General features: G+C 35.9%; 1 protein-coding gene across 8 annotated transcripts in view; it reads left to right on the top strand.

Annotated features, from left to right (window-relative positions):
* ANO3 (anoctamin 3) overlaps positions 1 to 27,647 on the top strand; it is a 125,328-nt gene that overhangs the window by 53,069 nt on the left and 44,612 nt on the right. For 5 of the 8 annotated variants that reach the window (XM_038137800.1, XM_038137797.1, XM_038137799.1 and 2 more), the window contains exons 3-7: positions 561 to 632; positions 7,882 to 8,018; positions 19,636 to 19,788; positions 21,467 to 21,567; positions 25,254 to 25,298. In XM_038137800.1, the coding sequence (XP_037993728.1) occupies positions 561 to 632; positions 7,882 to 8,018; positions 19,636 to 19,788; positions 21,467 to 21,567; positions 25,254 to 25,298 (508 nt within the window). Of the gene's footprint in view, positions 1 to 517; positions 633 to 7,881; positions 8,019 to 9,588; positions 9,741 to 10,630; positions 11,597 to 19,635; positions 19,789 to 21,466; positions 21,568 to 25,253; positions 25,299 to 27,647 lie in introns of those variants that run through there. The other 3 variants (XM_038137802.1, XM_038137803.1, XM_038137804.1) reach the window with 3 other exon arrangements.

The raw sequence follows: 27,647 nt of genomic DNA, 5'->3' as shown, positions 1-27,647 counted from the left end.
TAGGAGGAGATGCATTCATTCACGAACAGTAGAATCAGGGAAGAGTGGTATGGAAAGGATGAAAATGAATGAAAAAAAATCCCTCCAAATTTTAGCTTGTGTGAAATAGGGATCTACTTTTATTTTAGGATTTCTTATTTAACAGATGCACATACCTTATCAGAGAAACTAGTATAGTTGGAATCCCAGTCACTGTATGTCACCTGTTGCAAACTCTTGCCATCCTCTGTTGCCAGATGTGTGTGAAGCTTTGTAGGATTAACTCATCTGGTAGTAGATTTTGATAAGTCTTTCCGTTGTTGATAGAAACTAGGCACTAATTATTGTTCTAGTGAGTTATTTTATTGAGTTAAACTTCTCTTAGTAATAGACAGACAGTCTTCATTAAAGCGATCTTGCTATTTTTTCTATTGCTAGAAAGTGCTCTTCAGAATTTCAGTCCAAAGTTTTTTATTTGAGTTACTGACCGCTTTGAAAGTGTTTTTTTACAGTAAAGATTTTTTTTTTTTTTACTTAGAAAACATACGCGAATGCTGATACAAATATTGCATTTATTTCAGCTAAAGTGATGGAGACTTTGGAAAGCAACTTGCTTAAGCTATCTAATACAGAATACGGTGATCCATTTTCAGGTAAGTTGTTGTCTGAACTGAGATAATGACAAATTACTGATTCTTTGATTACGCTTGCAGTATTTAAGTGTGGAAAGGCCATACTTACCCTGAACTTCCATGTTTTTTTGAAAGAGGAGACTAAGTGTGACTAAAGAAATGTGTGCTGTCATAAATTTCCTGATACCTTTTAGACTAAAAGTAGGGACTGAAGACAGAGAAGTGTCATATATTGAGTGTATCCTTTTCCCATAACAATTCTTCATAAAACAATAATTTTGAACAATGTACTTGAAATTCCTTTAAAGTTTTTATTATTCACTTATTTTTCCTGTATAGTCATGTCATTCACTATTATCGTGGCTGCAGTTCTATTGTTGGGCTTTTTATAGATATTTTGTATGTTGGTTTTAGATGTTTACATACAAAAAAAACATAATGGAGAAAATAGCCCTTTTTGTACTGCTTTGCTACCATTTTGATATTGTAATTAAGTCAGAGTAAATAGGAAAAAGGTTATTCTTAGAATAATCTTGTCCTTGTAACTGCAAATTGAATCTGTGAATACCCGCATGGGTAGTAATTTACAAGTTCCAAGATGAAGTAGTTGACACCTATATTACCCATACAGACACAAAAATATTTCTGCACCTTGCACAACTACTATGAAAGATATTTTTGCTCACAGCTGATGAACATCAAACAAGAAATCATATCTTCACACTGAATGAAAGATATCTGCTATCAGAAAGCTAGGTCTGCTCACCTCTCACATAATTTAGCATTGACTTTTCTTGATGCCTAAAATATATGATAGATAAGAGGGCTTCTCAAAGTTTCCTGAGTAGATAATTACTGGAAATAGTGAAATTGATACTTCTTCAAAACCAGATATTCCAAAATCATGGCACAGACCAAAAACTTGGCATGAAGATTATATAAGAAAATCAAGTCTCGGTGAAGTTCCTGTAAAAGCTGCTGCCCTTTCCTAGTGTAATTGGTTGGCAAGCATGGATACTAGGAGATTTTATTGTTATGATCTCCTTATTTTCTTTTTTCTTTTTAATATCCTGCTCTATTTTTAATATCCTGCTCTATTTTACTATGTTTGTGAATTGCTTACACATAGACATGCTGTTGTTGTTGTTGTGTATTTATATATGTCAGCAGTAATTCTTTCTCATAATAAATGATGCTGGTTTTCATTCCCATTACTTAGTTTTAACCTGAAAAGATACATGGAGGGCTCAGCAAGATACAGGAAGGGCATAGGAGAAGATAGATAGATTGGTTCTTTTCAGTTCAAAATTGTGTTAAATTTTGGGGTGGATGTTTCTTCTCTTCTGGCTACAGCTATGCTCGTGGAAGAAAAAGTATTTAAATAGTTGCCCTTTACTAACTTGATTAATGAATTTGCTCATGTTGAGTCAATCCGAAATTAGATAAGTGAAATCCGTGAAGTTATTCACAGTTAAAGAAGTTATAGAAATGTAACTGATAAGTTTAGTCAGTTACAAGCACAAGAGAAAACAGTATTTAATACAGTACTGCCAGAGGTCAGTACTAAGAATTGCCATATTTTTATATCAGCATTATCTGTTAGATTCATGAAGAGAAATAAGGGACAGTTAAAAGGTGCATGTTACAAAATGGCCTGTATACCTTCAAAATATAGTTTGTTGGTCCTTAAGTATTGTGTTTATGTGGATAAGAATTTGTGTCCAAGTCTAAAATTTTCAATTTTATCCTGAGTCTGGATGTAGATGGGGAGGGGAAGTAAAAAATAAACCTGAAAAAGGAATATTGCAACTTCAGCTTTGATCACCAAATAGGTTAAAACAATGCTGTTGTAGGTACTCAGGCAGTTTCATAGAGTTTGAAAAGAAGCTGTTGAATGGGTATCGTCATCTTAGTGAATATTTTCAAACTGCTCTCCTGAGAACATGAAAGGAAGTTGGAATTAAGTGAATGTGGTGAATTTTTAATTAGGCAGTGTTGTAGAATTGTAGGCCAAATGGCTTTCTCCTCTGAATTGTTTGTAGACAAAATTATCTTGAGCGAAGGAGATTAACAGGCATCAAATAAAGGACTTCAGTGGAAAGCTTCTCCATTATTTCAGTTTGCTATAGCTGAGGCCGTAAATCTGTCAGACAAGCTTAGTTAATGCTGTTAATGGATTTATGAAGTAAAAAGACAATGTATTACACCTTTATTAATTATACATAAATAAATAGGATAGATGGGATCAAGGACATTATGGATTTGTGTTACTTTTCCTCTGCCACTTATAGGTGGTAAGTAGTGTTTTTAGTTTGAGGCGGCGGTATGTTCAATCCAAGTCATAAATATTGAGCTTCTGTAACATAAAACGTGAACTTTGAGGTTTCAGGCATAATGGAATGCCCCTCTTTCTGACTTATTCACTCGCCTCCCACCTCTGGTGGGAGACACAGAAGGTGGAGATTACTGGGTTGAAATAAGAACAAAAGTAACACTCAGTAGCAAGTAAAACATCACTAACTAATTTATTCTTTTTTCACTTCTGTTTTTTTTCCCCTAACTTAAATTAGTTATGAGGATTTGTGCATAATAACTCACCTTTCTTAGCAGGACATGAATGCCTTCCTAGATAATTAACAATTTTGCTGTGATAGATGCCTTGTATTCTGAATGTATCCTGAATCCAATTTCTACAGAGTTTATATATAAAACCCGAGGTATTTATATGCTATGCTGCAATACAGTGAAGTGACAAATGAAGAGCTGAACCAAAACTAACAAGACAACAAGGAATCATAATAACTGCATGATAAAAACTGCTTTTCGGTGCTCAATTATTGAAGTGTTTGTAAGTCAATTTTGTGATGTTATGATAAATTGAAATGGGCACATATATATGTATAACCTGTGCAGTACATACAATGTTTATATAAAAAGAGGGACTGAAAGGTCACAGAAGATATGATTCAAGGAAACCAGCTTCAGTTTCTGCTTCAACAGAAATGTGGTGTTTCCATTATGCCTTCTAGAATAATTTTATCCTAAGTTTGTGGCCAGTGCCTACATAAATAGGGGCTGTCACATCTGTTCTAGTTGTGTAGTGAGATGGCTGAAAAGCTGCATGAGAACAGTTTGTGCTATATCCAGAGCTGTCCAGCTCCCATATTGGAGCTGGTTCATGCCTGGAGAGCTGGCAGTATGGATGAAGAAGCTATGTAATCTGTTCAGTGCTCGTGGGAACATAATAAAGGATTAGTCTTTGGATGTAGTATGCAGTTCAAAATATTGATGAGCCCCTAGCATTTTTGTACACCATCTTAACTCCTCTAAAGAGCAAAAATATATGACTGGCTCCCTTTTAAAAAAATTAAAAATATTCTATGTAACAGTTACCACTGTCTGAAAGGTCATAAGTAATTGTACATTGAGAAGAGTCTTTGTCTGTTTGTGTAGGCACAGAGTTTGTGGTGATTGGGAGTGGGGCAGTGGCTGATCCCTAATGGGTACAGCTGTGCAGGACAGGTGAATGCTGCTGAAGGTAAGGAGCCATGGAGTGCTCAGGGATGCTGAGCAATCACACAGGGAACAGAGGGCACACAGGTGCAGTGCATCAACATGAGTGATATAAAAGGTTGGGCTGAAGAGCAACAAGCAGCAGATGCTTGAAGCCTTCTTGGTGGAGGTTGTGGCTCCAACGTTGTTCTGGTAGTTATGATGGTTTTTCATATCTAAATATACATACACAGGTAGGTGAAAACCTTTCCATGTTATCTGTATAATACAGTGTTCCTGGTGCACAGCAAAATAAAATAAGACTTAAATCCGTCACAATATCATTGATCTAGGTGTCTAGTGATGTTCTTCTCCATGCTTTTCCTATGATCTAAATTAGGACAAAAGGGGATTATTTACTTGACCAATAATCTCTTTCTTACTGAAGATTTGCAAAGCCTATCCTTAAATGCGTAAAAGCTCAAAGGATTGAGTAGAGTTGTCACATCAAAGTTTGTGAAATAGAAACTATTTAGGAATATTTATGCTACATTTCAATTGAAAAACATTTGCTACCATACACTACTGTGTATATATAAAATAGATCGCTGGATTGCAGGATACAGAGAAATCAGAACAAGTGCTTTTTATCCCCTGTCATAAAATTGAAATGCAGTTTTGGCCCTTCAGAAAACTAAGATAGTAAGAAAGATAGCCAAGCAGTTAAGAAGACCCTAAAATAAGATTTGAAATGTGGACTTTTCTATCTATTTCTATCCTGCATTTTGTGTAAAGAATTTCCAGAAATGAAATTGTCTTCAATGTTTTATCATGTAAGTGACCTTATAGGGAAAATCTTACTGTCATGCGCTAAGTATTGCCGAATTATATGTCAGGAAGCATTGATTAGTTTTTTTGATTGTTGGGGTTTGGGTTTCTTTCCTTTTGTTCCTTTTTACTTATAGAATTATTTCCCATAACTTGCTAGGACACATTAACAGCTGAGTACTTATGAAAACCAAAGAAGTGGCCAAGCCTCAGGGGAGGAGGGCGTCTGGTTGCACTTATCCCAGAGTTTCTCTCTGAGGGGGGAGATAGCACAGGAGCTGGGCAGGTAAAGGATGGGGCTGAGGTGGCTGCTGGGTCGGAGCTGCTGCTGGGGAGGGAATTTGCTGCTCCAGAGCCCAGCCCAGAGCTGCTTCTGCTGCCCTGGGGTGAGCCTCTGCTTGTGAGATCAGCCTCTGAACATGGTCTTTGAGACGTAAGACTTTGTAAAAAGATGGATGTTTAAATCTTTCTCCTGTTAGTAGGTACTCTGGAAACTCACACAGAGAGGTCTTGTAAAGGGTCATGCATGTTGTGTTTGTGTCGGTGAGACTCTTTTACCTGGGCAGCTTTGTTGGGTCTGTGTGGTCAGTGTTAGGTGGCTGATGGAGCTGCAGGGCTGGCTTCTCTGAGAAGCTGCTGGAAGCTTCCCCTGTGTCTGGTGGAGCCAATGGCAACAGCTCTGAGGCAGACCTGCTGCTTGGTGAGGCTAAACTCATCAGTGGCTGTGGAAGTGCCTCTGGAATAACAGATTTGAGAAGGGAGAAAAAAATACACAGGGGCAACTTCAACTGGAACAGAGATTGTCTTGCAGCCTGTGGTGAAGACTGTGGTGGGGCAGGATGTGCCCCTCGAGCCTGGGGAGGTCCACGGTGGAGCAGGGACCAGCAGCTTACAGCCTCAAGGGGCTTGTTCAAGTGCTAAATAATATTCCCCTTTTTACTGTATTAATATCATTACATCATGGGAGAGTGCTTTTATGTATAAAATAAGTCATCAACTGCTGAAAGATAGAATAGGAAGTATCTTTGAATTTTAGAAAATGTTTCTTTATAAATTTCTTTAATTTTAAGGGTTGTTTTGGGTTTTTGTTTTGCCAAAACAAATTTTGACTACGTTTCAGGCAAAATAGCAGATGTCTCCAGGTGAAAGAATTTTTTGCAGAAGGGAGATGCTGCAGTTTGAAATATGTGCTCTTGAAAGCATAAGAATGTTTAGCAGCTAAAGTGTGTTGAGCACAGAGGGAAAACTTATGAATAACTTCAAATTACTTAAATTTAAAAAGTTGCAAAGGTTTTGCGAAGGTTTTAAGGTTTTTTGGTTTTTACTACTAGGTGTATTCATAATGTCTAATCCTCTAAAACTTCCCTCATAGAAATAGACTTCTTAATATAAGTATAGTCTTTATTTCAGCTTAAATGACCTAATTTAGATTTCATAGGCCTGTCTCTTCATTTTACTGGCTCCTAAAACTAAGACTTCAAACCTAGGCATAAGTCAAATCTGCAGAGTTGCTAAGTACTATTTTTTTTTTTATATACTTACCTGAAGCCTTCTTTTAACTACATTCATTTTTGTTAAGCAGAGAGTAAGTTGTATATCAAGTTACATCATTGTTTAAAATAAGTAAAACCCATGAATTAGGCACATTGACAATTAAAATGAGCTGTTTTGTACATTAAGAAATCATATCACAGATTTACCATGGTAAATATCAGTGTTAGACATTATCAAGGGAACATTTTACATAATCATTATGTAGTAACTAAATTGAGGAAAAAATAGCGCTCAGTAAATGCGAAATGTTTAGGGTGCATGAGATTATTGTGGTTATTTGGTTTTTTAAATTTCTGTAGTACTTAGTGTAGAGAATTTAACTGAACAACTTAATAAAAAATACTTAAATGTTGCAGATGAACATTTACGAATTGGAAGTCCATGAAATTCAAGATTGTGGTTCCCACAGCAACCACGACTTTTTCCTTGGCTTCTGTTTAGGATTTTGAATTACTGAGCTAAATGCTGTTCCTAGTCCACCTGACTTTTCCCATGTTGATGTGAAAGCTGAGATGGGAACTTGACTCAGGATTTGTCTGAATATGTTTCTTTTTCCAGTTTGTCCAAGATAAAATTGTGTGGCAATGATTATTCCATCTTTTTAATCTTTAATACAGTTTTTCAAGACTAGCCATTTTCCAACATTGATTAAAACTTTACAGTCCAGCACTGCACAGGCATTGCCCTTCATTTTACTCCTGCTGGGTGTGTAGGGCAAGAATTGTCATGGTTCTTTGATGGACAGTATGGGTGATCTCTGAGGGAGGTCCTCAGTTTCCTGCAGCTCTTATGGTAGTCAACTAAGTTTTCATAAAATCTTCAGCTGAACAATTAAAACTAAATCCAGTGAGAAAGCAAGCGCTTCCTCCATGAAGACCTCCTACTTCCTACCACCATCAGGTACACCTATTCAAATGTGTTTTGAAGCGCTTACTGCAATATCTTACTGTGCAAAATTTCAAATGGTGTATCTGCGTGTGTGTAGGGGAACTGGGCATTTCAGTTGATTGTTCAGATTTAAAACATGAGATGTTACTCTAGTCTGCAGGCTGTGCTGCCTGTTTGGTGAAACATTCTGAGCCTCAACAACTGTGAGTCAAGCAGTTGAATATTCATATTACTTTGTTTTTTAGAACTACTGTAAAGGAGGTTATGGACTTTTTTATTTGAAGGCTAATAAAAATAAATTTCTATTGACCTTCTACTAAAAATAGCAGTCACTTCTAATTTAAGATGAACATTGTAACATTTCAAGTATAAAGCTTGAACAGGAAAATAAGTGTATTAAAAAGTGCATACATAAAAAGAATACTCAATTGTGGCTGTAATAATGCTGTTTCTTTCTATCCATTATGATCTAAAATGAGCCCACTGTTTTCTTCTGGTTTTCTTTCAGATGTAGGAAAGGACAGAGATACATACACAGATGATTCAGAACATGGGAATTATGATGCTCGTACAGATCAGTCATTGCTTATTCAAAATAAGCTCACCAGGCCAAAAACAGAACCTCGAACCAAATCATCTTTAAAGGTAATGGACACAAAATTCTATTAAATCGTATCAACTGTCAGAATATGCTTCAATATTTTTAAAATGCGATTTTTAAAGCAGCATATGTTGCAGCTTAAGTAAACAGGCATCTCAAGGTAAGAAATTTAGGTTGCTCCCAAATGGTTGGAAATTATGAAACTTCTAATATAATTTTAGTAATGGTTTAAAATGACTTCTAATTAATTGTTTTAATTAATCATAAGCAGTGTGTTAAGTCTTAAATCACTTTTAGTTACCATTTAGCAAAATTGTCATGAGCTGCTGTTATAGGAACACAAATGCATAAAATTACTGAAATTAGTTTTTTAAACTGAACTTGCTATTGTTAAACTGAACTTGATATGCTTCAGTGAAGAAAGCCAGGGAGAAGAGAGCTATATTATTGAAATTGGATACAAGGAGTGCAGGATTTTTGCATCACAAGGGCATTTTGCAGCAACTAGAATTTAAAGAAGAGACTAAGTATGTGTGCTGGAGGAAAGAGATATTAATAATATGGACTAATTAGGATGTTCAAAGAGAACTAAATAAGCAATAGAGGATAGCATATTAGTTAATGAAAGAGAATTATGTAATTTAGAACTAATGAACACAAATTTCTTTGTTTGCTAAAAATGTATAAATAGGTTAAAAAGTTTTTGTATGAATTTTTATTTGGAGGCTGGAATTCTGACTTGCTTGCTAACATTAGGAAGACAGTGTTAGAGGATTTTATTCATCCTGATGATTTTGGAGGGTTTTAGTAACAATATTATAGTTTGAGTGACAGAATCAGTGAATGGAATTCTCTGTACTAAAATCAAGCAAAATTATATAAAATCAAGGATTCTTATATTTTTTATTGACTCATCTATGCGATAGTAGCCTTCTTTCAATAAAGGTATATTGCGTGGAATTTAAGATATAGGATTCTGAACATGGAATGGAATTCATGTTGTCTGGGAGGCCTCAAAAATTCTGAGTGCGTAGAAGAAGTATGTTCATGTAGCAAATGGTCAGTCAAGAGTGATCTAGATGGAGTATAAGAGCCACCTTCTAAGCAGTATCAAAATGATATCCAGACACATGGAATGAAAGATAACACTCACTTATGTATAGGTGAGTGTAGGAGCATTGTCACGAACCTCAACTAAAGCACTGGAAAAGCCATCTCATCTCAGCAGATAAATCTGGCTTGCTATCTTGCTTAGTAATTGCATAATGGTACTATTCATCACAATGTGTTTTCTCCAGCAGTTAATCCACTATAATGTCAAAGAATTATGATGGATTTTCTGTTCACAAAATGTATATTTTTTAGTCATACTTTCAACTAGGCAACCCTTAATTCTCCTTTCCCTTAAGCCTAACTGCTTGCATACATATGAGAAATGACTTAACCTCAAAAAGTTCTGAATAATTTTCTTCTTCACACTGTAGAAATAGTGAATTCTGCAGCACAGTTTTTTTACTGTAAGCATCAGTAATCCTGTATTACAAATCTCTAGAAATGCTTGAATTACTGTAAGCTTCTCTGCTGCACTCACAGCACATGTGCTATTCTCTTCAGAAAACCATTCCAGAGTTGTTTCATGGATGGTACCTGTGGCTCTTTGTGATTTTGGCATTGAATGCGTTCTTCACGAGTCCTTCAACAGCTCTAATGCTTGCCACGCTCCTCATCATTACTCACACTCATTACTGCAGTATTCTGGAACACAGGTAAATGTGTCCTGTGAGGCTTCATTTCATAGGATGCTTAGTAGCTATGTAATAATTTTTAAATAGGTTTACAGGTGTGGGGTTTCCAGCCCCGGATTGCGGGCCCCCTGAAAGATGGAAAAGTCCCTCCTCCAACCCGTGCCTTCGAAGAAAGACTCAGTAGTCTTCTGTTGTCTGGTCTCAAGGTTGTTTATTGTTGTTTATCTAAAAGATTCTTTTCCCTGAACTGCTGTGGCCCATTCAGCAGCTCAGACAAAGGCACACTGCCCTCCCAGGGGGCTGGTGCCATCTTTGATATCATATATTACGTACTACATGTTTATACTTTTCCCCAATACCTACTATCTATATTGAATGGTGACTTTCTACTCTAAACCAATCTGTGAGTGCCAACATCACCAAAGACATGGAGGTTAGGAAGGAGAAAGAAAGAGGACAGGGCACACCCAAATCCCTTCATCTTAGAACTCCTGACCCCCATGTACAAAACTTGGACCCCTGCGTACAAGGCTTAAAACTCCCCTGTACAGCACTAAAAAATCCTTCCTTTCACTTCGTGACTACTTCTACTACAATACCTAAACTTGTGTGTGTGGCTTGTAATTCTTCATACAGAGTTAGTAACTTGCTCCACGGGCTAAGATCAAAACCCCACGTGTGTCTTTGGCTGCATGCCAGGGTCTCCGAGCCCCCTGCCAGCGGCTCTGGCCATCCAGGGCACCCAGAGGGATGTTCTGGATTCCGACGTACAGGAAATTGTATTTACAGACTGGAAATTTGTGACATGAAAACAAAACTTCAGGGATGACATATATATAGGTCATATATCTATAACCTTTACTGGTTACATTTTAATCTAAACTGTTGCATTGAGAACTTCTTGTATTCAAAGATTTTTTTTTTTGTCTGTTTCTGCAAGACTAGCTGAACGAAGACAAATAATAATGGATGTTGTTGTTTGATTTTGTTGATTAAATAGGCAATGCCTTTTATGTTAATTGGGGCTGAAAAAGCAATGTGGAGTCTGTAGAATTTAGATCATGATCACTGAGCACTAAATAGTTTTAATAAGAGGTAAGGCTGCTGCCAAAACAATCTAGTAACAGATGCTGTACTGTCTGTCTAGTAACAGGGATTTCACTGCGCTAAAGCAAAATACTTTTTTTCCTATTTCCATGTGAAATATACAACTAGTGGTTATTTTCTTTTTTTTTCCAAGCCCTGCATTCAGGATGGTTATGAAGCTCATAGTTAGCCAGTAAGCTAACTTCCTTTCAAAGTTCAAAGAGGAGTTTTATATTTGTATTAAGTTTAAACAAAAATACACTTTTTATGTCACAGTCCTTGTATGTACCAATCTCCTGAAGAAATTGGTTCAGAGTTTAAAAACAGTCTTATCACAGTGCCTCTGGCTTTTAACTTTGAGAATTCCTTTTATCGCAACAATTACTCTGGAAACTTCCTTCTGCATTTAGAAGGACTGTTTTTTTGCAAATGAGGTATCTTGGTTTAACCCCAGCTGGGTTAAATCCAAAATTCAAAACACAGCCCAGTACCAGTTACTGTGAAGAAAATGAACTCTATCCCAGCCAAAGCCAGCACCCGAAGCAACCAAGTAGGATTCTCCTTCTGTTTATCTTTGCCTGCTTCCACAGGAAAAAGGCAAGGGGAATTTAGATTAGTCGTAGAAAGGAATACTACTGTTTTGCCTTTGGATATTATTATAGGTGGCAATTTGTTTAAAAAGCCTTAGGGAAATTTCTTCCCCAAATTGATATAAAACTAACAAAAGAAGGCTTCTAATTCTTTCTGAGACTGCTGCAAACACAGAATGCTGCAGTACAGGTTTACAACTGGTAAGTACTCTAACATATTTAAAGTGTAAACTGATCTGTCACAATAAAAAGCCTCCTCGGTCTGACCGGATAATGAGAATGAGAAACACTGCATTGACCAGGAGTACAAGGATAAAAGCATGTTCTTCTTCACTTCTTTTTAATGTTTCTAATTTTTTCTTGTTTTGGAAGGGTTGTTGTATTCCTGAGAGATTATGGGGAAAATTGCAAAAAAATTTGTTTGCAATTACTTCTTGGTGCCATTATCTTTCTCAGCAGTAAGATGCCTGGATCCTTCAGTGGTAGTGAACATGTCTTTCTGACATGATGAAAGCCAATACACATTTTGTTTTCAGGAATTGTTTAGTTTTTCAGCTTACATGCATGATACCTCCCTAAATCTGATACTTCTTGTTACATTTTAAAGCTTTGAAAAAAAATCAGAGAATTTTCTTATAGCAACAGGTTGCCAGTGTATTCTAATGTTCTTCTTTGCATGATTATGATTTATAACTGGTAGTTTCCTATAGTGTAGGTTGGTATATTTCAGAATCCGCAGATTTTGTACTGAAAAATTGTGAGTCGCTCAGACTCATGAAAAAGCTGTTATCATTATCCATCCCTGCCAACTTTTCATCACCAGCTGCTCTTGAAATTGCACAGAAAGTACCACTTTATGTATGTAGTTCTGCCAAGGGGTCTCACAAGGAAAAATGAGGCCAGCAAGTGTCTGTTGAGCAAAAATGAGTAGTATCTGCTTTGCAAGGGAAATGTAGAAAATGAGAAGGTCCCTGAGTGGAAGGCTGATACTTGCAATGCTCTAGTTTCCTTAGGAAAGGGAAGCAGGCTTAAACAGATTTATCTTGAGTGGAAGGCAATGTTTTCCCAGAGAAGTAGCAAAATCAGTTGCAGCCAAATCTTTACCTGTTGCTATTGCATGTATAGTAGCAAGATGGGAATATTTGAGAAATTGCTCTTCCATATGTTTTCATTCACTATATCACTGTTACTCTTCTTGATCCTGTAAATTTTTATATAGGTAATGCATTTTGCTGTCTGGGAAGGTAAATAAGAAATTTTTGGAACAAAGCTTTGCATTATTATCACTGTGGATTCAGGAACTATGAAGAAATGCTAACTATACAATAGCCTAATTTACTGCCTTTTTATGGTAGTCCAAAAATGCAGTCCAATAACACAGAAGAAGTGAATAAAACCTAAAAGCAATGATAACAGATAAAAATCATTATCCCAGAATGGAAGGTTGTGATAAAGTGCAACAAAAGTTGACTTCATGCTTGTGCTTTTAGTGCTTGGCTCTCATCTCCCATGAGGTTTTATTAAAAAGAAAAAAAGCCAAAAAAAGCTCAGAGAAAAATTCAGGAAATTCAGGGTAAGTGGCAAGCAATTTCAACTTAATGTTGAAAATGTTTGAAAAGAAACATGTAAAGAAAAATTTCAGTGGTCATGTTAGTATGCTTCTTAAGACATCCCTCTTAGACCTGAAGAGCAAATTAGAAGAGGTTAAATATTAAAAATCTCCTCCTGTCTCCAAACATCCTCCATTGCTGCTCCCTCAAATGGTAATATTGAACAGACTTCCTTTAAAAATTTTGCATATCACCTTACCCACTCCCTTCCTGAAGTCAGGTATGTTTTTCATAATATATACAAATGCATTTTTCATGCTTACTCTCTAAGTCTGAGTAGACTATAAATGGAAAAAAAATCCTCTGTGAAGAAGCTAAAGTAGTTGTTAAATTAGTAAATTCTAAAAGTTTAAACTGCGGTTTAATTAGGAAGGTCAGATATTTCTGAAAGTCTTTGTCTCCACAGAAAAAAAGCTTTGTTCTGCCCAGCAGTGTAGTCTCACAGAAATTCGATAGCATGGGTAATTATGGCAGCCTGTCATGTTGTCTTTGATGCCCAGGATAGTTTGGATGTCTTTGCATATGCAAATATGTCCCCAGTTTTCTTTCCTAGGTTATTTGCATGAGAAAAAACGCTAAACAAATATACATTTAAAATCATCAATCTGTTTTTGAAATTAAGTGATTGAAAGGATGATTCTACTAAATCTGTTAATGGTTTAGACATTCCTACAAACACAAAATGATGAAGTCTAACTTAAATGTATGCTTAGAAAATTTCACATAAAGCACGCCTTAGATTATTCTTAATCAGAGTATGTTTTTAGAATGTAAAAAATGGGTCTAGTACTATTTAAAAACACTTCACAGCTAATTCCAAGTAACTTAAGAAGTCTATAAACTCACTGAAGTCCCAGCTTTCATTTTTAAATATCCTGAAACAAAGCAAGCATTATTTAGATATCCTACTTCTGTTCATGGGAATAAATCTACTATAGTTAGCATCAGAGATGGATTTATTTCCAGAAAATACTTCAGGTGTAAGATGAACCATAAGCTGTGGATGTGGACACTCACCACTTAAATGGTGACATCCTTTGGTATGAGTATTACTGAAGATGTTAATGCCAAGTTGATGGTAACAGTGTTTGAGAGAATTAGTAATCTTAACAAATGAAGTGGTTTTCATCAATCAGCCGGTAATCTTTCAATCTGTTAGCATCTTATGAAGATGATAAATCAATCAAAATGATTAATAAATTATATTGGAAGAAAGTTTTCTTTTATTAGCGAGAACCATTCTTCTCAGAGATAGAACAGAAAAGCTGTTCACGTAGATTTTTCAGTTTTAGGTAGTTGCCATGCTTAAGAAGTTAACAGATCTGACTTGACCTCTGTCAAAATTTCAGCCCTAGTTCTTCAAATTGTTTCCATGGCTACTTTTGCTTACTTCCTGATTTAATAGCCCTGAATTAATCCATTATTATCTCTGAAAGTTGTCTTAAAAGCATGAAGATGTACAGAAAACTGCTTTTTCTTGATACACCTCTGGCAACCAGTGTGTGTTTGCATTTTAAGTGCCTTTCTGCTCTTCTTACTCCGTTCCTAGCCGATTTTTCTTACAAGTGTAGAGTGTGATAGTGTATATGCATGTATACATGTCTGTATGTTTGAGTGTATGTATGTACATATATACACACAAATACACATAAATATATGTATATATATGACAATCCATACTGGCCTTTTTGGGCTCTAAGATACCATATGAATGTATAAAACATCACTTTTTGGGTGGTTTTTGCAAAAAAACCAAATTTGTCCTGAATTCAGAACAAGGAATAGCAAGTAGTTCTCCCAGAAATGAGCTGTGAACATCCTTATCAGAGGTCTTCTGGGTTTTTTGAGATTATATGGGTTTGAGGGCTGCTGGACCATGTTATAGAAAGTTACTGAATATATAGAAATCTGAGCTGACCCTGGCTGAACCCTGAGCAGGTGGTAGAGGGAAGTAATTAATTACATTTCTTAGTTACATGCTCTCTCCTAGGCTGTACCTTTAATGTATAAACAAATTAGAGCCTTTCATAGTGGTTTGAATGTACTTGTATTTAGCTGTTGCACAGTTTAAGCTGCAAATATTTTAACAAGTGAATCGGAATTTTCTTAACAGCCATTAAAATGTAAACACCTATAGAGATTTTGTCAGGCTTTAAGCTTGCTGTTATGTTAGTTTTGGGGAAAGTTGTCAGTGGTGGACTGAAGATGAAATAAATGGTTACAACATATATGTTGTACCTATGTGTGGTTCTCATTAACCTCTAAATTAACCTAAGTAGAGTATATTATTCACTGTCTTAAACTTTTTACCAGTATAAGGTGGAAAACAAAATATACAACTGAGTTAGGATACAGTGATTAGATGAATCTAAAATTTCCTCCTGTTTTGAGAATGGTTTCAACTCTTTAGAAATATTTGTTTCTGTGTATGGGGCGAAAAAATGATAAAAGTTTAATTTACAGATCAGAACAATAGTGAGACGTAATGAAGTTGAAATAGTTACAATTACTGTGAATTGTGCTACTTAAATTAACTGGGGAGAGAAAGATCCAGTAAACCAGATGTTCCCACTTTGTAAAAAGGGCATTTCTAATTAATTAGAATCTGAAAAATAGTTTATTAAAAAATCCCTCCATGTTGCCTAAATCCAAGGAAGTTCTTTTTTTATATTTGAATGAAAATATAATCTTTTTATTTTATAGCTTTGCTAAATATTTGCATTCTGCCTTTTCTTTTTTTTTTGATTAAGCCTCAGGTAATAGTTTACTCTGTTGCAAGCCATTGTATTATGATTCTGCATAATGGCCAAGCTTGAGTGAAGTGGTGTCTCACAGCCTCACAGTTGAAGTTCTTCTATTTAAAGACTATGAAAGAACCAAGGTTAAGTTAAATTGTTGAGTTTACTATCTGAACTATATTGCAATGCTCTAAAACTACTTTTCAAAACAAACGAGTTTTCATATGTGTGTAAGTGTAAGAAAGCTTAACAGATGGATACTGTTTCAGAAAATCTGGAGGAGTAAGGTGGTGGAGAGAATAAGAGAATTTTGATTAGTTCTTTTATAAACATTTTTCAGGTGAAACAGGACATCTTAAACAGAATAGAGTAAGGACTTTGCACGAAACATTTCTTCTGATGCTTTTCTCCTTTTCTGATTCTTTTCTCTCTTGAAAAAGGTGAAAGAATGAATTAATGTATTGGTCTAAACCAGCAGATAAATAATAAATGATCTGTGCGTGAATGCTCACTGTACTAACAGCTGATTCCTTGTGCTAGGTATAGATAATATACCCTGACTTATATGTTTAATTGAAATTACTGCTCCTTGTTGCCCTTTCATGTTATGGAGCTCCTTCAGATCAACTGAAAAAACCCAACTAAATAATCCACACAAATCAGCCATATAAATTCTTTTACTGGTACTTAATTACTTAAGTAATTATTATATTACTGCTAATATAGGTGGTCAACATTGCTTGTGAATAGCACAAAAGTGAAACTAATGGTGCCAGTAGCATTAAAGTGATTCAGTCATGAAACAGTGTAATATAGGCCAGGTTCACTGCATGAATGTGGTAAGTGGCTTCAGTATTGCACTTCTAAACCTGTGGGGGTTGTTCTCTGAAAGTGGTCTGGGATAAACTGGGATAGAAGATTTCTTTCTACTGTCTTCACTGCTCATTGTGTCTTTAACATTGACCCCAAATAATTCTGTTTGATGTTAATAAGTGTGAGGTCATATTTGGATACTGTCATTAATTTGAGAAACAAAGCATATTTTTCTAAGACAGAAGAAAATCAGATGTTTCAGAAATGAGGAAAGAAAGACTAGAAATAATAATCCAAAGAAAGGCAGTAGAAGTGTATTACAAAAGGTGGGTGTAATTTGCAGCATGCCTGTACAGAAATTGCATAAGCAGGAAATGTTTTAGGGAAGTTCCAGATCACCCCTTTGGGGGAGTTTTGGCCAGGCTTTTTGTATCTTACTGTGCCTGCTTCATGAACCATAAAAGCAGCCTGGTCTGGTTTTGTAGAATACTTGTGCAGGAATCCTTCATTGTTCATGTCTTGAACCTGAATAAGTTTGTGTTTTAAAAACTTGCATATTCAAACTTGCACTTTTGAACCTTCAATCTACTGCCTCACCCTCAAACCTCTGGGTCTTATAGATTTAGATCATTAAATCTATAACATTGTAAAAAATAATGGTTTTACTACCAGAATTCTTAGAAGGGGTGACAGGCCCTATATTCAGTGCACTAACAGTCTTGGTTGACGCTCTTGACTACCTTAATTTGGACTTCAGATATTATTTACCTGAATATGAAGAAAGATATTGAGGTGGTGGAGTGTGTTCTAAGAGGGATTCAGGGCGCAAGTCTTACATGGAGTGGCTGAGGCAGCTGGAGGTGGTAGTCTGGAGAAAAGGAAGCTCAGGCAGGGGGTTATGGCTCTCTACAAGTACCTGAAAGGAGCTTTAGCCACGTGGGGCTCAGCCTTTTCCAATAGCAAATGACAGGACAAGATAAAACATCCTCAGGTTAAATTAGGATGTGTTTAGATCTGCTGTTAGGGCAAATTTCTTCACTGGAAGGGTGGTCAAGCATTGGAACAGGCTGCACAGGGAAGTGGAATCACCATCCCTGGAGGAATTTAAAAGGTGTATAATGTGACCCTTGGGGACATGGTGCAGTGCTGGGTTAATGGTTGGACTCAATGATCTTAGAGGTCTATGATTCTAAATTGAAGTTTAATGTACTTAAATAATGTTCTCAGGTGTAAGATGATACACTCCTTTGTAACGGTAGAGGGTCTGAGACAGACTGCTGTTATTGTTTATTTTGGGAGTTAAAAAAGCAAAGGCAGAGGAAAATATCTTGTTAGAATGCTTTAGGTTTTGCGGACTGAGGAGTTCTCAGAAGCACTAATTGTGTAGAAAGCTGGCAGTGAGAGATGTAGGCGTAAGAAAACATTTCACATAGAAACAAGTGAACTGGTATCCAGTATTTATAATGCTGATATCATGCACTGATACATGGTTCTAGATTTGAATAGAGAATACCCTGTTGGGTATAACTAAGTATTGTAAATTTCATATCTAAATAATCCAGATAGGATTAATTTGTAAGACCAACATAATCCCATTGTTCAGGAGATGCAGCATTCATAAACACTTGGACCCATTTATGGTGGGTGTAATGTATACTTCTTGAAACTAACATTCTTCTGAATGGTTCATGTTTAAATGAGTGCTGCATTCTCCAGAAGATGATGATAGTTTCTCAGTTTACTCTTTCAGATTTCAAAGTTTTCAGGACCTGGGGGTGCTGATCAGCAGCTGACTGAATATGTGCCCAGCTGGCCGAGAAGGCCAATGGCACCTGGCCTGTATCAGAAATAGAGCAGGGCTGTGATTGTCCCTCTGTACTCTGCATGGGTGAGGGCACACATTGAGTATTGTATCCAGTTCTGGTCCCCTCATTGCAGGAGAGAGAGACATTGAGGTGCTGGAGTGTGTCCAGAGAAGGGGCAGTGGAGCTGGTGAGGGGTCTAGAGAGATTAAGTCTTACAAGGAGTGGGTGGAGATAGTGGAGTTGTTAAGTCAGAAGAGGAGCTTTGGGGGAATCCTTCTCTCTAAAGCTACCTGAAATAAGATTGTAGCAAGATAAAGATAAGCCCCTTTTACCAGTCAACAAGACAAGAGGAAATGGCCTCAAATTGCACCAGGAGACACTCAGATTGGACATCAGGAACAATTTTTTCACTGCAAGGTTGGTGAAGCATTGGAAGGGGCTGCCCTGGGAGGTGGCAGAGTCACCATTTGTGGAAGTGTTCAAAGCACGACTGGATGAGGCACATAGTTCTATGCTTTAGTTGTCACAAGGTGGTGTTTGGTTGGACTCATTAATCTTGGAGGTCCATCCTAACCTAATGATTTTATCATTCTGTCGTCTGTCACCAGTTGGTTTGTCTCTGTTCTGAAGCATGCAAAGCACAGAATGCAAAAATAGCTCCTTAGCAGCAGCAGCATGTAAAGCAGCGTTTTCCATATCAAGGTCTGGTAATTCCCTGTGTTTGCAAGCGTGGTGGGAAGTAACTAGTCAAGATGGAAACATTGCTAACATGACATTGAAAAAGCACTTCAACTAGACTATCCATGCAAACATTCTGATAAATAACGTTGTTTTTTAATTGTTTAGATTTATTTTTGTCTTGGAGAAAACACAGGTATGTTTCTTTTATAAAATTTGCACAGGTGCAAAGCGGAAAAAATTGCTTTAATTGACTTCTTTATTTTTCTTTTTAATTCCCAATTGAAAGTAGCGATATACAAAAGTTCATATCAATACACACCTCTCAAGAATGTTAAGGTTTCAGCACAGCTGAAATAACTGGAATATGGGCTCTGCAAAGCCATTTTAGTTCGTTTTATTCTAATTAATTTGAAATACTGAGCAACTGATGCGTATCACTTTTTTGTTCTCCTGAATTTGTTGCGTATTCATCATCCTTTAGATATGTGGCTGTTTCCATAGTTTAGGAAATGCTATGTTATATACAATTCACAGTGGGGCTTTTCACCTTTATAGATGCCATATTTAGAGTATTTTTCTTTTATGTTTGCTAGAGTGACGCCATGGCATCATCAGGACTCTTCTTCAAAGATGGCAAAAAGCGCATTGACTACATTTTGGTCTACAAGAAATCAAGCCCACAGGTAGAAAAAAGGAGCACATTTGAGAAGAATTTGAGAGCTGAAGGGTTGATGTTAGAACGGGAGGTGAGTCCTGTAGCTTATGTGGCATAAAAAAATCCCTTTATAATAGTATCCTACTTTACTGAACTGATAAGAGATTCCAGACGAAATTACAAGCTTTTCCAATCAGGCTGTTCTCATCATCTGTTTAACTCTATTAAACTAATAAGAAGAATAGTTTGGTAGTGTGTGTTTAAAATGGTTTGGAGGTACATGCTTGTACACAGAAGTGTAGTGCAGTACAGAGGGAGAAGTTCCAGCTTCTCATGCTTGCAGAACAGAAGCAGCTTCAGTAACCCATGTTGTTGCTCTAATATATAACCTCTATGTCTTTCAGCAGAATGCCTGATGTTAAATGTCTCATTGTTTCTCAAGGGGTTAAGGTTGTCACTATTCTGGTTAATCTGTGGCTAGTAATAGTAGTATTAATAAAAAATGAAAGAAAATGGAGCCAGGGAAACATTGCCTTGGATTTTTGCTGTCTCATGAATGACCTGCAGAACAGGTATATATTTAGTCTATTCTGATGTAAGCTCCTATTGTTCATGTGTCCTTCATCTTGATTTTTCATCTCAGTAGAATTGGAATACGTGTTCTGGGTTTAAGCAGTGAGCTTGCAAGATATAGCTCACAATATAGCATGTTGAATATTCATAAACAGCTAACCTGACTAAAATTTGGTTTTAAGGCTTTTAAGAATTGTTACAGTATGGTAGTAAAAATATCTGGTTTTGTTCCAATTTGAATAATTAGTAAAATCTTAGCTTTTGTCAGTTCAGAATTACTGACATTCAGAAACAAATGGGTTTATAAGATCTGAAATATTTTGTTTCCCACAAGTATTGTATTTTATCCATCTTTTAAGAAAGTAAAATATTTGAGGTAGTAGTATGGAACTGATATGATTTATGGAACAGGTAGGTAAAATTGTAAACATTTTAAGTTTAACTACATTTTCTTTTTCCTTTACTTACCAAACCTTGCAAAGTCAGGTTTTTGGAGCCTTTAATCAGACTCAACTCAAATATCAAAATATCTAGTTATAAAATCTCAAGCAAATACATCTGGGAAGAGGGTGGGGAACTGCTGAAGTGTTCACAAGAGAACGTGAATATAGAAATCTGTAAGGCTGAAACTCTTATGTATAAATAAATTAGTGATGAAAAACGTTTGTGTAGAGTACACATTGTAATTTGAACAAAAAACCATCCCAGTTCATACACATTTAAAAATTCCCAGCAGATAACTGAATTACTGAACCATTCCCTTGAGTTACCATTTTGGCAACCTGGAGCCTTCTCTCATCTGTTCTCATGTCTCTAGCAACTGACCATGCTTCTCCTTTAATGGGAGATACACAGAATGATCTTCAATCTGCTTATCTAAGGTGATTTTTTTGAGATTTCAAATTAATTTCATGTAAAATTTATTCCATGTAAAAAGGTACTGCATAAGGTCTTATGTTCATGACCACAGAGCTTTCCGTACAGACTCCTTTTGTCCCACTTGTCTACACATACTACAGAGTTTGTAAGGGAAAAAGGTTACTGATTTTCCTTTGTCTAGAAGAGCACTTATTTTCAGAGTTGCATGCCCAATTTGGGCCCAAAATCAGAATTTGACCCTGAAGAATGCTTCTAGAAGGGTGGTTGCTGTAGGTTTAAATTATTAATATGTATTTGCATGTTACTGCTCTTTACAGCCAGCTGTTACCAACAGCGATATCATGTTTGTTAAAATTCACTGCCCATGGGAGACATTGTGCAAATATGCAGAAAGAATGAACATCAGGATGCCTTTCAGGTATTGTGGAAACTATTTTAAGAAACCTATGATTTAGTGCTTAATATTGAAAGTTCATCACTTACTCAACTCTAAAAATGCATTCTTTACTGCTCTGTAGCCAGGCATGCTCATATTTATTTTAGTGATGTGATAGGGAGAGAGGAGAAACAAGTGATAAGTCCTGTTCTTTCCTCATTTTTACACAGTACTCTGTGTTACTTGTTTTCAAACTTGCCCTCTATATCAAGTTGAGCATATGTCTTTTAGAAAACAGTAGTTCACACATTGTTTTGGATGTTCTTGGCAGAGTTTCAGATACTCAAGCTCAGATGGAGACTATCCTCCATTATTTTTGAGTTTTTCTGGAGTCTTACAGAAAGGCAGATGAAATGACAGTGTCTTCCATGTCTCTAATATAACACATATTGTCACAATTTGAGTAAACTGAGGTCCAGTAGCTTTCTTAAGGGAGAATAATGGCCTGAACTGACTACCTTGTCTGAGTGCAAAACAAGTTCTATCATATTGACAAATTATTTTTGTTATTAATTTGTGGCACAGGTTAATATTTTCTGCAACAATACCTAAGTCTTTAAAGGAGAAAATGTGCCTTTTCAAATTGATTAATAATGTTCTTAAAGAGAGAGAAGAGCATATAGTATGCATGAGTTAAAGTGGTAACTAGGTGCCGAAGTTGTGTGACCCATGGAAAATGCCCTTGCAGCACTCCTTTCCCACTCAAACTGCCAAGTGCTCAGTCTTTCATGCTACGGCACTGTGGCTCTCCTGCACTGGTCCTAAGACAGAAACAGTGCTTGTGAATCATCAAATCTTGCTCTACATACCCAGTTCTGTAGTGAGTTATCGCATCATCCCATTAAGCCTTCAAAGGCCTTCCCATTAAAAAAATGTTTTCTGTAATAGTCATCTTCCATATGTTCAAAAATATTATTATAGTGCTATTTGAGTTTATCTAGTTCAAAAAATACTTGCCAGAATATTAAATATAGAAGTGTTTATCTATGGGTATACACACATAATCAAAATTGCATTTAAATTTTTTTTTCCTCCTTTTGATAACCACAATTTTGCAAATTAATGTTAGCTATGGTTTGGATTTTTCATAATGTTAGTTACTTCATAGATTTATAGGTCAAAAAAGGCTGGCTTTTGTAATTATGGCATTCTAAGTCATGTTTGTTTTTTATATTATTAAATGCCATGTAAATATATTCTCTTAGTGTTTCCCCAAAGTGTCTTTATTCCTGGACTGTTGCTTTGGCTTCTTTTTATCCAGTTCATTTCAGTAAACCAAAAGTAGATGAAATACTAAATTTTGCAATTTCACCTTTTTGGTAGTTTTGCTGCACAATGAAATATATGTATTTGGGAAGAAATTTTTCCACCCCTATCTTCATGATAGAACTGTGGAAAAATAGTAAATTGGTCAATATTTCTGTTATCTTTAAAAATATTTTAATAGGAATTTAAATGATATTGCAGTCTAGAACTGGTGTGACTGTTTCAGTATATTTCTTGAATTTCTTTACCTTTTAAAACAGAAAACTCAACACAATTCTGTTACAAACACAAGCTGGATGTAGCAGAATTGAAGAATGGTCTGTGTTGCTTTGCCAGCAGCCTTTCTAAAGTGTCCCCTGCAGGTGATGAGCAGTTTTTCATGATACCTTCCTTCTCTGTTTATAGAAGCCTGTGCTTTAGAAACTTGCAGAGACAGAGTTCAAGTCTTCATCTTTGTTCATATTTGCCCACATGGCTTTTTCATGGATGCAAAAATATAAACCGACACTCCTGTAACAGCATCCTGTGACCCCACATTTTATAATTTAATTGCATATTCTGTTAGGAACACTTCTGTTTGAAGTGTTGAACTTGCTTTTTTTGATGAAACATTTCCTACCTGGATGGTGTATATTGTTTTCCTGAGGTAACCTTTCAATGGACAAAGGAACCTCAAATGCTACAGTTCTCCCACAATTAGTGATTACTCAGTGAATGAGAACATCTTCCTCCCAAAAAGTTTTAGGTCATCCTCAGGTAGATTTAAGTAGGCCTAAGGGGAGAAGAGAGTTGGACTTAAAGATCTTTGTGCGTCCCTTCTTACTTGAGATATTCTGTAATTCTAAAAAGCAAATTATTTCTCGGAGGCTTTATCTGTTTCATCAGTGTTTTCTGACTGGTTCTACTACAAAGTTAAAGATGACAGGTAACCTTCCCTGCAGTACTTTAATGCAGTATACCTGTTTGCTCTTGCACAGTTTTGCAAAATTTTGACTTTTAGTTATGTTCACTAAAATATACCATATGTTAATATCATGTATGAATAACACATGAAGAATTCAATTCAGACTTCTTAGTTTCATTTTGCTCAATCCAGGAATCTAAACAAAATCAACAGAATTATTATCACACAGGCTACTTCTCTCTGTTTCTGAAAAGTAAAAATACTTTTGAGATTCATCCACACCCCAGAACTGTTTTAGCACGGCATTATACCATGTGTTGGCAGATATATAATATGTATCATATATGTAATATTGATGGAATCTCAGTGTTTCAATTGCAGAATGAAATTTTTCTAAAATTTCAATAGTCAGTGTGTAGTAAGCATTACTGTCTTGTATATATGGCTGATTTTGCAATGCCACTTTATTTGGAAGCATATGTACATGGTTTCAAACAGGGTTTGCGTAAGCATCAAAGCTAGGTCATGACTGAATTACAGTTTTTTAACTTTTATGGGTATTTTTGTTAATTATATGGTCTGTCAGTAGAAATACAACTACTATGTGTTTCTAGAACTGAGGCAAAGCTTTAATGTTGTCTACAAGTATCTTGGAACGCATAATTATTATTGTTTGTAGTTAAAAAGTTATTTGTATCTGTAACAGCTGAACTCCATCTGTGCAAAACAGCTAAGGATAACCAAAGGGAATTAAATAAGGGTTTTGTTAAAAAAAGTCTGAAAATCCTTTAATACCCTTCATTGCTTCATTTACAATCCTCCCTAGCAGTACCAAGTGTTAGGCTGCCAACAGTCTGCAGATTGGTAGATACATAATTTTCCAGTGGCCATGTGTTTTGCAGGCAAGGAGTCTTTCACCCTCTTTTTAAGGTATTAATTTCAGTGGATCTTCAATGTAAGTAATGCAATTTAATAAATCTCACGTACTGCCCAGGTGTGTAGTTGCAGATCTTACTAACTCCTGAGTAATCTGCAATATCAAGGCTTTTGTGTGGTTGAAATGTGATGTGAAATTATAGGAGGAGACCAAAAAAAAAGCCTGAAAGCCTGAAACTAGATATGGGAAATATAACCATGTAGCATATACGTCTCCATTTGGTTTCAAAATGACTGTTCTCAGAAGACTTTACTGGGAATTTCTGGTTTTATTTCTCTAACTGGTGAAGGGTGGAGAGAAAAGAACGAACTTATTGATCAGTTATCATTATTGTCAGTAGCTACAAATCTAAAATGTTATTTTAGAACAAATGTGAAAAATGTGAAACTGTGTTATTGTAATGATTTATTCTATTTCACTTGCCTTTTAAAAGTGTTTTTTCATGTTTTTGTCTATGAAAATGCATGTTTTAAAATGTCTAGCATTCTTTTGTAATGTATATGTCCTTTTCAACTGTCTCCTACTTGATTAATCTCAGATGATTTTTTGCTGTTCTTTCAGGAAGAAATGTTATTACACTGATTGGAGGAGCAAAACCATGGGCAGGTTGGTGGGTGATGTGTAGCTTCTAATTTTGTCAGATAGTCATTGCTAAAGAAAACCCATTCGTAGTTGTAAATTTATCTGTGAAACATGGAAAATTAGATTATTCTCCTGAAAACTCAAAATATATCAGCCCAAAGTGCTAAAATATTCATCCGCAATAAGGTGCGGATCTTTAAAGCTTTGCCAGTTCTCATTTTTAAAATGTAAAAATGTTTATGCCTGGGAAACAAACAAAAAAGAGACCTTATCTTCACAGCGAAGATTTTATACCGGATCTATCTCTGCCCTTATATCTGTTGACACCAAGGCATACCTCTTTAGCATGAAGGATACTTTTGAGTGTGTGTCTCAGATTCTGGCAGTCAGCTACTTCCTTAGATATGCAAACGTACTTTATCTCCTGTGTGTCCTCGTGATCAGGAACAAATTAATGCCACATGCTGAAGGCTGCTTTGAATTTTTGTTTGCTAGCTGATAGAATAACTTGCAAAACTCACTTGTAGCTAGCTGCTGCTACTGTTGGTGTTTTTGTCTGCCAGAAAAAGGGTACAAGAGGCTGTAGGGGCAGGGGAAAGGAGCCAGAGAGTGCTAGGGAGTGAGAATTGGGGACACTGAGCTGTAGTTACTCCCCATCACTTTAGTCAGACATAATTTTCTCTTCTAAATCCCAATCCCCAGCAGAAAGGATACCTGAAAATATTTCGCCTTAGGGAAATCTCCCGGAAGAGTTCCCTATCACAGGTTTTCTTAAGATGGATCTTGAGATGAGATCACTTTTGATTTAGGTTCTCTTATTGTCACTTCAGATGGTAAAGAGCTCTCGTTTCTCTGGAGCAATTTAGGGAGTCTCATGATAACAGTTTCCAAGATGATCAGCTAACAACAGCAGAATGTTGAAGGGTAAAGTGAGAAAACTTTAAACATATGAGCTCATAACATATGTTGAAGTAAACCAATTTATAACATAGATTTACAACTGCGTTTTGTCCTCTTCCCAGTTCCCATGCTTGCTCCATTTTAGCATGCATTATGAAAAGTCTATGTGAAATGCTTGCAATAAAAGGCAGAATCAACAAGCTTTATTTCAAAATTGTCTCGTTTCATCTATAATCCATCTGGTGGGTCCTGGATATTACATACATTTTGTTTTCCTTATTTAGAAGGACAGATGTCTGAAAGATGCAACTGAAATTGCACAGTACCTGTGAATCAAGTAATAAGTAATTTCCATGCCAGATTGATTTCGTATTTGAGATGAATGCTTTTACTTGTGAGTTGCTTTGTGAGAATTTGGATATGAATATCTTCATGCACATATTTTCTGGCACTTTATATAATTCAGTGCACAGAAGAATTGTGTGAAACAAGAGAAATATAGAAAGAAGCTATATTTAAAGTTGAAAGCTAACTCTAAAATTGCTGACATGCACATCACATGCATACTTTCAATGCTACAGCTGTCATTGTTACCTTGCATCTTGCAACTTTTCGAACTTTACTGCTTCTCTGTAATTTATTTAATCTCTTGTTAAAGTTTCTAAGTTAAATAGAGTTTATATGAGCTACAGTGAAGAACTATAATGAAATTTTTGTATATCAAAATATTAAGTTTATAAAGTTTCTATGATTTAAGAATACAAAGTATTCTAGTATAATTCTAGTATATTAGACCTGCTGTGACATGTACACTTCTCTAACTTTATTGGCATCATATAATGATAGGTAGATATGTATCTATAAATATTCTTCAAAAGGTCTGCAAAAGATTATTAGGTGCATTAATGAAAGGACAAGAGAAATGTAATACTTAATTTCTTTTATGTGGTATCTATATGGTGTCTCTGTTCATTTATACACCTTTAAAAAGCTCTTAACATTGTATTTAATTTTATGAAGCTTGATTTCTATCCATAGAACCACACTATAGAAATAAATGTATCATATTCAATATGAGCAGTATTTGGAAAGCCTTGTTCTTCTAAAAGGAAATAAGTATACATGTAAATAGGGTAGATAGCAAAAATTGTCTGAACTCTCAGATTGAAGACTGAATAATCTATTAAAACTGTCTTGTACTTGCCACATTGGACCTCCTGATTTCATGCTGGTAAAGGATGGCATCAAGGAAAAGAAAATAAAAAACCACTTGTCTTAGTATGCTGCTGCACTCTGCCCACTGACGTGTAAAATCACTTAATACTTCTAAAGATAGAGAATGAAAAATGACTTTGTTCAGCACCTGACTTGCAGTAAGTTTGCTTTGCAAAAGGACTTAAAATCTTTGGGATTTCAGTCTGCACACTGAAATGAAATTGTTGATATCATTCCAGTAAACAAAGGTATGATAAT

The sequence above is a fragment of the Motacilla alba genome, chromosome 5 (genome assembly GCF_015832195.1).
Source record: "Motacilla alba alba isolate MOTALB_02 chromosome 5, Motacilla_alba_V1.0_pri, whole genome shotgun sequence".
NCBI classification, from domain to species: domain Eukaryota; kingdom Metazoa; phylum Chordata; class Aves; order Passeriformes; family Motacillidae; genus Motacilla; species Motacilla alba.
The sequence above is the reverse complement of the archived record's forward strand: the minus strand, read 5'-3'. Positions and strand labels throughout refer to the sequence as shown.